This window comes from Trichogramma pretiosum, unplaced genomic scaffold (assembly GCF_000599845.2).
Source record: "Trichogramma pretiosum strain Unisexual culture from Peru unplaced genomic scaffold, Tpre_2.0 scaffold34, whole genome shotgun sequence".
NCBI lineage: Eukaryota > Metazoa > Arthropoda > Insecta > Hymenoptera > Trichogrammatidae > Trichogramma > Trichogramma pretiosum.
This window is the reverse complement of record NW_019641683.1, coordinates 1,527,431-1,538,782: the sequence shown is the minus strand read 5'-3', so window position 1 is coordinate 1,538,782 and position 11,352 is coordinate 1,527,431. Positions and strand designations below refer to the sequence as shown.

At 38.3% G+C, this 11,352-nt stretch overlaps 2 protein-coding genes across 2 annotated transcripts; both read right to left on the bottom strand.

Moving 5' to 3' along the window:
• Positions 1–5,972: 5,972 nt before the first annotated feature.
• Positions 5,973–6,814, bottom strand: LOC111694154. The gene has a single exon (XM_023461093.1). The coding sequence runs from the start codon at positions 6,715–6,717 to the stop codon at positions 5,995–5,997; it is 723 nt and encodes a 240-aa protein (XP_023316861.1). The 5' UTR covers positions 6,718–6,814; the 3' UTR covers positions 5,973–5,994.
• Positions 6,735–7,967, bottom strand: LOC111694151. Its single transcript, XM_023461074.1, has 3 exons — positions 7,593–7,967; positions 6,830–7,153; positions 6,735–6,758 (listed from the first exon to the last, which is right to left on the bottom strand). Exons 1-3 carry the CDS (start codon positions 7,887–7,889, stop codon positions 6,735–6,737), a joined length of 645 nt encoding a protein of 214 aa, XP_023316842.1. The 5' UTR covers positions 7,890–7,967.
• Between the last annotated feature and the right edge of the window lie 3,385 nt (positions 7,968–11,352).

Below are 11,352 nucleotides of genomic sequence, written 5' to 3'. Positions count from 1 at the left end.
AGAGTGTTATCGTCAATCGCATTTTCAAGTACTCGGGCCTCATCGCTGATCGTACCCGCAAGCGTAGCGAGGTGGTATCGATAAGCTCCAACTTTTCGTCTCTTGGATGAGCTTCGCCAGTAAGACGAGCTTGTCCTCCGCATTCCTGGCCGTGTAAGTCCTATGCCTGTGTTGCCATTGTTGCCATCGACTTGTCGTGTGTTTTTCTTACTTAATGTGTTTTTTTCCTACTCCACCCCATTCGGACACTCACTGGTAACCACCGCTAGGCATTGCTTTGGTGAGGCCGGGGTTAGTTGAGCATTTCTGCTACTTCTATGTTAGTCGTTATTTCCATACATCCCTCATCCGTCGCATAGTAACATGCGACGATTAGGGGTTCAGGGACTCATCTTTTTTTAACTTGGTGAACCTCCGATCCTGCGCGATGCCATCTCTCGATTGTCGTATCCCCTTTTTCAGAGCCGTCTACTACGTGGTCACACATTGCTGGCATCTCCTTCTGAGTATTTTTAGAACTTGCTGTCTAGTGCCATCTTGTGAGTGTGATTCTCGCTTCCGACGCTACCCTGTGAGTCTCCGTGAGTTTTTGGTACTCCTTTCTGTTGTCGTCTTGTGAGTGTGGTTCTCGCTTCTTCATCATGGGACTGTTGTACTCCATCTATTGCTAGCCTTGTGAGCCCTCGCCTCAGGCTCCTACTTATGGTTATCCTTTTGTGTGTGTGTGTTTTTTTTTGTATGTATAAATATATTTTATTTAGTAGAAAGAGAAAATAGTAGTTTACATTAAGTAGCAATGTAGTATATTGTTTTAGGCTGTACATAAGTTATGTAGATACATCCACATCAATTTCCCTTTGTTCCATCCCCGTGGAAACCGCCGTTAGGCATTACTTCACGGGGGTGGAGGGATTCGCATTTTGCGCTTCATGAAGGCTTGAGGTGGCGTCTTTTTCCAGCTGCATCGTCCGGTCATCCCTTTCTGTCCGTTCCTTCATCTCTCAGTCTTATCACAACTGAGTGGGCGAAGGAAGCAACCGCAAGCCAGTTCGGCTCACTCGCGAGCATGAGCCTGATGATGTTTTCCGGCGTCATGACGTCTTGGAGCCTGTGGCCTCTCTCTTTCTTCGCAGAACCTCGAGTAGTGGTAGAAGACATACTCCACGTTCTTGATGGACGAGTGGCAAACTGGGTATTCAGCACTATGATTGTGATCGTAGCGCCCGCTATGGTGTTTGAAAAGGCCTGCCCGGTCAAGAGTTGCGTGAGATGGTAGTTCAACTCTCCTTGTTTCCTCTCGACCCACACTCTGATCCGTGGGATCAGTCGACTGGTCCCATGCATCTTGCCATTTGCTTAGCGTTACCAAGCGTTCCTCGTCCTTTGCGTCCTCTCGACGGCATCTGTAGAGCCGCACTCACTCGTCCATGAGGAGGGCCAGCGGTGGTATGCCGTCAAGAACGTATGTCGCCTCGTAGAAGACATGCTTCATCTTGGCGTCGATATGCAGACCCAAGTAGCGGATGAAAGGAGACGAGCTCATGCTGTGGTTGCCTATCGTGATGATGATGGTTTCCCACTTCCTTCTTGCTGGTGATGAGTATGGCCTCCGTCTTGTGGTTAGCTGTTTGTAAGCTGAGAGCTTTGAGCCCGCCTCGCACCTGTAGGATGGCAGCATTCAGGTCTTGTTCGATTTGTTATAAGTGCTTAGCGACTGCCACAACGGCGATGTCGTCCGCGAAGCCACCGATATGAATGTCACCCTTGAAACTGAGACACAAGATGGCATTGTACATGACATTCCACAGGATCGGGCCCAGAACCGACCCCTGTGGAACAGCAGCTGAGACTTTATAAGACTCCGAGCTGTTGTCCGTAACGAAGTCGAGCACTCTTGCTGAGAAATAGCTGATAATTGTTCTCAGCAAGTAATTAGGTGTACGCAAATGGCATAGAACGGCGAGGATGTTGTTCCACCGTGCCGAATTGAACGCATTCCTGGCGTTTGCGAGAGGCCTTTGGGTCTCTCTGTGAAAGCTTCCAGCCGGTTGCATATGATTCTCTCAAGAATCTTGCCCGTCGTGTCCAGCATACACAGCTGACGATATGAGGACGGCTCATCAGGGGATTTGAAAATGTCGTACATCCGCAGGAAGATATCGGGGCGCGTGGCAATGGCGATCTCGAGCGCCGAGTTAGGTACGCCGTCTGGGCCGGGCGCGGAGCGTTCCTTGATCCTCTACAGGGCTCTACTGAGTTCTTCCAAGGTGACAGCTGGGATACGTTCTCCTGCTCGATGTGGCAGTGGGAAGGCGGGCTTGCCCGGCACCCGCGGAAGCAGAGCCACCACCGCACTGCGCACTAGAAGAAGGGAGCTATGCTGCTTGGTTTGCGAGTCTCACAAACGCGACATGACAATCTTGTAAGGTTTTTTCTCAAACGTCACCAGAGGTATAGTTCGCACTGTAGGCTTGTTCGCTTTGTCGGCTACGTGATGTCTAGAAGAGTCTGCGAGCTCGCAGACAAGTGTACCGGAGATTGGCGATCTCATCCGTCCACAAGTATACCGGTTCACGACGGCGGCGAAGATTTGCCTTAGTCATCCGCCGGTGATGACGGCCATGAGATTCGTCACCATATCTTCTGCGGTCCCGGGTGGGACTGCTGCGCTGGCCACGATGGCAGAAAAACGGTTTGCATTGAGAGTATGGGCGTTCCATCTGCAGCTTTGGCGCGTCCAGGGCCGGATGAAAGTCCTGGTGTTTTCGATCTCAAAGACAATGGCCTGATGGTCGCTGTGGATGGAGCGTCATCAGTGTTAAGCAGCACCGCATCGAGGAGAGAGAGCAAGTCAAGGAGGATGGTCGCACGCAGTCTAGTCGCCCTACGTCCCCACTCCGTCGATCATGCATTAGAGTCCCCCGCAATAACAAGGGGCCTTTTACCGCGGGCCTACTCGGTGATTTTGGTGGCGCGAGTTCGACAAAGCAAGATAGACAAGCTCAGGTTATCCCCATTTAACAATGACCATAAAATTAAGGAATGATTATGAGAGTACGAATGTGTCAGGTTAGCGGGTCGAAAATTCCACGAGTTATTAACTGTTTATTGAGCAAACAATCAGTTGTCTAATCGGTACATGAATAATTCTCGTGAAATTTTATTATTTTGTAATTGATAATTTTTTTTTTTAAAGCCGTGCACTTGTGTAATTTTTTTGGTGACTTACAAGTGATTCAGAAACCCGAATAAAGTAGTGCCCATCAAATTTGGGTGAGGGCCTTCGGGATATTGCACTAGTTTAAAACAAGAACACTTGGATGATCTTTTAGTATATTCACTTTCGAACGAGCAGAGTGTAATATACTCTAATAAACTCTCCCTATATAAGACCTCCTCTTCATAGTTAAATCAACGTTAGACCTTCCAAAAAAATAATAGTTATTTATGCAACAAGGGCCCAAAAGGCGTTTTTGGGCACGAATAAGCGGAAAAGGACACGACCCTTATAAAAATTTCCAATAGGATCCCGCGAAATTCCTATTGGAATCCTATAGGACTCCTGTAGGAATTTCGCGAGATCCTATAGGAAATTTTTATAAGGGGAGTGCCGGCCATGCCGTTTTCTGACGCTTTAAGGTTAGAAAACCCGTGTTTCGCGCACACAGTGTTAAAAAAGCGTTTTTGGACACTGGTGTGCGGTAAAATTTTTGGTATTTTGTGAAATATCACGCTTGTTATTTATGGACATTTCGCATTTTATTGCATAATAAAGTTTGTATGCAACGCTTACCCAGCTTTTTCCGCACAGTAAGCGCGAAACAAACCACTCGTACCGGCATAGCCGTCACTTGTGCCTCTTCTCGTGTCAGTGTAATCAATACTCATGCTCACAAAACAACCTTTTCGGTATGTTAGTAATATTTTATTTCTCTTATTGGTAAATCGGGATTTAACACTCCTCTACGCAACTTGTAGCGCATATCGGGAATCGAACTCAACAGCTACGTTTTCGAGGCGACTAATTAAAGGATACTACAGTTTTAGTTTGATAGAGTTGAACAATATTTACCTAATCACACAAGCAGACTGTAACGTCTCCAAAGTAGCTCACACGACTTTTTCAACTGGGTCAGTACCTGAAAAAATCGTGTGATATCCACTTTGATTTTTGTTTAGCCCACGAGGCTCTTCGCCTGCAGTCTCATGGATTATTCGATTATCCACGTGGATAAGTTACAAAATCCAAGAAGATTCATTTTTTTAAAGCCATGTCTGATCCACGAGTTTTCGGTGTGAAATGAGATGATCCACGAGGAATACCCACTGTGAACCATGCGGCTGGCTAATTCACTTGACCCATTAAGTCCCAAGAGGACGTTTTTTCAACACTTTATTCGACCACTGTATTTTTGGTGAAAATGGGGTCAAAAAATATGCCAGTAGCTAATTCTAATGTAAAATTTAATGCCCTTTCAAAATCTGATCTCAGATTTTCGAAAAAATGATCAGGTCAAAAGTTAAATTTGATTTAACAAAAAAAACGTAATTTTGAAAAAAAAAATTTTTTCATTTTTCGATTTTCCAAATAGAAACCATTTGAAATCTCAGGGGTTTTGTGCAAATGCCGCGTCCTCGATATCTATACTGAAATTTGGCGGGGTTCCTATTAAAAAAATTAATTTTTAAACAAAAAATGGCGGTCGAAACACGAAAAAATGAATGAAAACTTCTAGAATTTTTCTAAAACACGAAGGGCTTGAGTAAAAATTTTTAAACTTTATTTTTTTCAATTTTAACCCCACTATCTTTAAGTTTAAATATCGAGGACGCGATATTTACACGAAACCCCTGAGAATTCAAATGGTTTCTATTTGGAAAATCGAAAAAGAAAAAAAATTTTTTTTTCAAAATCACGTTTGTTTTTTAATCAAGTTTAACTTTTGATCCGATCATTTTTTCGAAAATCTGAAATCAGATTTTGAAAGGGCATTTAATTTTACATTAGAATAAGTTAATCGCATATTTTTTTATCCCATTTACACCAAAAATACATTGGCCGAATAAACGTGTAGAAAAAACGTCCTTTTGGGACTTAATTGGTTGAATATCCATCCAATTTTTTCAACTAGGAACTAATTGAACGCGCCTGAAGAAGTATTACTTTAAATTAATTTAAGTGTGTATTTCCGATCAAAAAGAATAAATGAATAAAATGCGATTCACAATTTATTAATCCAAGCCGATTGGTAAATTCACATAAATTTACAATTTTTGCCTACTTTTGTCGCTTCCTCAACGAATCTCTAGAGGACGCGTGTGTACGATTCATTTCACAAAGCCCTGCCCGGTATTATTAAAATGTATATAATACTTGATTTTTCTTTACTTAAAAGTTATCACTTGGTATACAAATAAGTCAAAACACACTAAATGAAATAGTTTCACAAGTGTCTTTAGCTGTAAATTTGTTTAGATTCTTATACACAATAATGAAGTATTCTTGTAAAATATAGTGCAAACTAATCTCTGAATGCAATTAAACGATCAAACGAACTTACCGAGTGAAGTTCGATCGTAATTATACGAAGTCCTCGCTCGAATACATTACCAATTGTAGACGTCCCCGTACGGCTTGCTGACCACGAATTCAGAGTACCTGAAAGTAAGATTTTTTGGCCGCGCGCGGCGCCACACCGCTCGCACCGCGTACGGCCGCCCTTCCGCCTCAGTTTTTAGAGCAAGTTATACGAAAAAAATTTCACCGCTTCTTCCAAGGGAGGGTCTGAGTCTGTGGTGGGTGGTAATGTATTCGAGCGAGGACTTCGTATAATTACGATCGAACTTCACTCGGTAAGTTCGTTTGATCGTTTAATTATACTGCGTCCTCGCTCTTCTACATTACCAATTGTAGATGTTCAGAGACAAGAAGGTGAAATTTATTTAATTTGAACTTTATTTATGACAATAAATTATAAAGATGAATATTAAACATTAATCATTTTGATTACATCTTAAAACTAAATTCGCTAACTCGAAACTGTCGGTAACGATCGGCCTATTATAAAAATTGGCAAACGTTCTTGATTTTTCCGACCAGCCCGCTGTGCGTCTTATCGTATCTATATCGATTCCTTTTTGTAAAGCTTTGGAGCTTGCTGCGTGGCGCGTAGAATGGCCCGTAAAAATTGTGGTGTCGATACCACTCATAAATAAACCTCTTTTAATCCAGCGGCTGACAGTCTCAGCTGTGATTGCTCGATAAGGTTTGTTTAAACTTATGAATAAATTATCAATATCTCCTCTGAGATTTTTGGTTTTGTCAATATACAGAAGTATCGTAGAATATACGCATAAGTCGGGTTTTTCAATTAGCTTAGGTAATTGTAAAAGTGGTTGGTTATTGCCAACCTTTGAAGTCTTTATTCGATCAGGTATTTTAATTTCCAAGCCGCGATTAGATATCACAATATTGCTTATTTTGATTAATGACAGAGTCTGCGCTCGCTGCGCAGTGCTTAGGGCTAGTAATAATATTGTCTTGATAGTAAGATTTTCAATTGTTTGTACATCGAGCAACTCAAGAAAATCTAATACAATCGAGACATCCCAAGTATAATCATATTTAGGTTTTACAGGTTTGAGTCTATAGACGCCTTTCATAAACCTTGAAATATCAGTGTTCTCTCCTATCTTGTCCTTAGAGATTAACGACATTGCGCTTCTGTACGTATTTAAAGTTCCATATGAAGCTCCTGCTTCAAATCGGTCAGTAAGAAAAACTAACACTGTGTTTACGGTAATATCAAAAAATTAACACTGTGTTTACGGTAATATCAAAAAATTCAATATTGGCTCTTTTTGTAAAATCAGACCACTGCTTCAGTGCGCCGTTGTATTGTTTAAATGTCGATTTACTTAATGACGCCAGGATTATGTCGACTGCGGAATTTGTGNCTGTCTCTTTCAAAATGCTGTCTAGCTGTGGGTTCAAGTCGGGTGGAGCCAGTTCCTCTAAGGTCTGATATTTTTCAATCAAGGCCTCTTCCTTTTCTTTTGACATGCCATCGCGACAGAGAAATTGCCATATCTTTAATAAATCTTTCTTTACGGAGAGTTTTTCACCTTTTGCAGAAGAAGGGTCCTCACCAATCTGCGAGCAGAAAAGGGGAACAATAAATTAGCGTCAGAGCGCATTGAAAAAATTTTTCAATTTTTAATTGCATAAGCACTATGTTTCTAGCCTCGTTTTGTCACGCGTACAAACACCGGCAGATTTCATAATAGGCAGCAGCACGTCTTGTCACGCATACAAGCACTAGCGCGATATACAACGGCTTGTCTTGCCACTCGTGCAAACACACCGTGCAGAAAGAACAGTAAACGTACATGAACGTATGCATATAAATACGAGCACGAAACTGCCTCGAGCGCCGCATACGCGCGAGCGTCCAATAACTGTGTAATTCCTAGAAACGCGTCGTCCATGCGCCACTGTTTCACAGCGCTATACGGAGGTCGGACAGTGATCCGCCATTATGCTCACCCGTCGAGCCACTAATGCATGATTTTATTAAAATAATTTTACTCACTATTTTATTCCAATTATCATCGTCGATAGTTTCGTCATCCTCCTCTTCGATAGTTTTTCCCTCGCTTTCGGTGCCCTCAGGAGACAACGGATCTCTGGGAGGCGGTGACTGCAGTACGCCATTGTTGGTGTTTGGCGAAGCATTTTCATCACCCAATGGAGATTTATTTCCGCCGTCCTCGTCCTTATTTAGGCCAGTCTTAACGTTTTCCACCTCAGCATTCAACTTTTTAACTTTCTTGAGGAGCCTTTCCAACCTCTCCTCAGGCTCTCTTTCTCTCTTCGATTTTTTGGGCATCTTACTTTACTTTTCTAGGTTAAACTCACTATACGTGTGCAGCGTGCACGCACGAAAAAGCAACTGAGGCGGAAGGGCGGCCGTACGCGGCGCGAGCGGTGTGGCGCCGCGCGCGGCCAAAAAATCTTACTTTCAGGTACTCTGAATTCGTGGTCAGCAAGCCGTACGGGGACGTCTACAATTGGTAATGTAGAAGAGCGAGGACGCAGTATAATAGAGTTCAAACTTGGAAATAAAACTGTGGTAAAATTATGGGGATAAAGAAGTATGGAAAAATTATTGATTTAGTTCATTTGACATAGTTTTCCTATAACTTTTTATTTAAGTGATTTTTAAATTATGGGAAAAGTGTGGCAAATGAACTAAATCATTCATTTTTCTATACTTCTATCTTCCCATAATTTTACCACAGTTTTATTTCCATATGGGTACAAGTTAATAGAATTTAAATTTTTGACAAAGTAATAGATAAATTTAATAACTATTGCTTGCTTGTGTTCATGTGTCATGCCTGACAATGAAAAATAATTCAAATCAACAATTACATCAAGGAAACAAGTTGTAATATTCCTTTTGATATTTTAATAAATAATAATATTGATGCCTAAATGGATGTGAACTATTATTATTATAGTTTTGTTGCTGTGGTTTATTGGTTATATATTATGATCTTTATGACTACAATCAATGGCTTGTGCAAATGAATAATTTGAAATACTTTTTACATGATACAGTCTTTAAAGATTTAAATAATTACTACAACTAACACTTAAGAAGTGATGGAATTAAGAAAATTAATGATGCAGGTTGATTTGTGAAATAAAAAAAAAGGCAATTTTTTGATTATGTTAATTATATTCTTTTGACTAATAAATATAATGACTGTATTATTATTTAGTGCAAAACTGATCAATGAAAAATTATAAATTACCTTAATAAATGATCCTTTTTTATTTTTTGTAAGTCTTGATCTTGATTTAGATTACGTTACTAGGGTCAGGTTGCACTATTTTTTTCTGTTAATAAAACATGCTTCCACAAAAGCTAAAAGCACTAAATGAATATATTTGTGCTATAATTTTCCTTGAAATTATTTTAAAAAATTTAGGTACAGAATAAAATAAACAAATAGGTTATTATGGGATGGAATATAAAATATCAAGATAAATAACAGATGTTACCGTTACCTTGGATGCAGAAATTTAGAGCCAAATGCTATATGTGAAACTCAAAATATTATTTTTATGATAAAAAAAAATTTTTTTTTTTTCAATAAAAAAACGCTCAACAAAAATTATGCTTTTAAGATGTACATTTCATATTGAAAGTACTTGATTAAAAAAAATAAAAAAACTATTGAACATATTATTACACTTTTTCAGAACTCACAAGTTTTACATAAAGAACACTATGATTTGGTACCATAAACTTCAAATATTTCAACAGACAATTGAATTATTCATAAAAATAAGAAATCCAATAAATTAATTGATAACAGGTTCATATCCATTTTATTACATACATGAACTCAATAACTTTTCAAATTTAAAGCGTCTTGCAACTATGCGTGTCTTTATAGTATTTGTTTTATTTATCAAATATTTGATATACCTAGTAATTTGATGAAGAAAAATTCTAAGAATTAAATGTTATTGATTTCCATAAATTGAAAAATTTTTTCCAAAAGTTTTGAAAAAATGTTCATAGAATTCAGAAAAAAAATATTAAAATAAAATGTTTTTAGTTAAAATTTCATAATTAAAACTAATTATTTTCTCCTCAAATACTTCAAGATTAAATAAAAATTTCTTTGATCAATGCTATTATTGTTCTCAGAAAACCTTTATTAAAGCATTGGCATGTAATCCTTCCTATTGTTTAAAATTTAATAAATGTAAAAATTCCCTGTTGTGAAGTTCAACCAATCTGAGCACCGATGAATGATCAATATTGCAGATATTTCCTGCCTTTTATATCTCAAAATACCTAAATCTTTGTAATATTTTATAATTTTAAAATCAGCCATATTTAATTTTGCATTAAAAAATTTTGCGGTTCTGGGACCGGATTATAAGAAAACATGAAATTCTCCGTCGAGACCACTTGTCTAAAACAATTTTCTGAGGCTAATAACATAGAAACTAATTATGTTTGAAAGTCGTCATTAAAATTGGGCAGATACGTCATTAATGGTTCCAATTAGAATTAATCATTTAATCTGAAACCTACAGATTGTACACAAAATAAGTTTAATTTTATGCTTAAAATTAACTGTCTCTACTTACGATGACATCACTATTTTGATTTACCATACGTTAGAAAATTAGTAGAGCTGTGCGAGTACTCGAAAAAACTTGACTCGTCGAGATCGAGTTTTTTCCTCGAGTTCGAATCGAGTACTCGATTTTTCGAGTAAATACTCCTTCCGTTTGTTATAAGTGTCGACTTGTCGAAATCGGGTACTCGCACAGCCCTAAAAATTAGTAAATGAACAACATTTTCCAAAATCCGGCTTAAAAATTGGATATTGTTAACGGTGCAAACGGCGAAAAAATTTTATTTTAGCTCATGATCTTTATCATGACGACGATGATGATTGATAATGACGATGAAGCTCGGCGGCTCGTCGACGACGAAGCTCGTTGTTGTGTGTCTAGAATCGAATTTTATATCAGCTGAGGTGACTGTTTCTGTGGGACACATGGATTTACAAATTAAATACCCTTATAAAAATTTTCTATAGGATCCCGCAAAATTCCTACTGGAATCCTATAGGACCCCTGTAGAAATTTTGCGGGATACTATAGGAAATTTTTGTAAGGGTAATCTTCGATATAAAGTTAACATTTTTTTTCTACCGTGGCGCAGTCTTATTGACTATTATGGCGCGACTATATTAAAAACAAACCAAATTTTTTTTTATAAAATAGAAGATATTTGCTGGACTCTGAACTAAAATCTTCAAGAAAAGTTAAAAATTAACAAAATAACGGATTCGCAAAAAAAAGAAATATGTTCACACCTATTTTGGCTTTAAGAAATGATGAAACAATAAAAATAATGACTGAAAAATTACAAATACAGATATCTACAGTAGTTTTTGAGATACCTTCCCCAACGGAAACTTTTCTCATGATATAGTTTTATAAAGTCTTACAAAGTCTTTATAAGTCTTATAAATGTACGAAATTCGTACACCTGATTAATCATTTTAAAGAGTTAATAAGAGTTTTTAAAAATTCATAAAACCTTGTGGAAACTCGATTTTTTGGCAAAAGTGTTAAGTTTTCTATTCATTTATTTTTTTTTTATGTATTGTTCATATGGTTGCCCGTATAGTTTTTTCACCATGATTTTTGGTGAGCGTTAATCAATCAAAAACGTTTTTAAAACTATTAAAAACTCTTATAAACACTTGATAACTCTTCAAAACTCTTTATAACTCTTTAAAGCAATTAAAATT

Excerpts from the sequence above, each read along its gene's own strand:
- LOC111694154 (XM_023461093.1), bottom strand. The coding sequence starts at position 6,717 with ATGTCGTTAATCTCTAAGGACAAGATAGGAGAGAACACTGATATTTCA.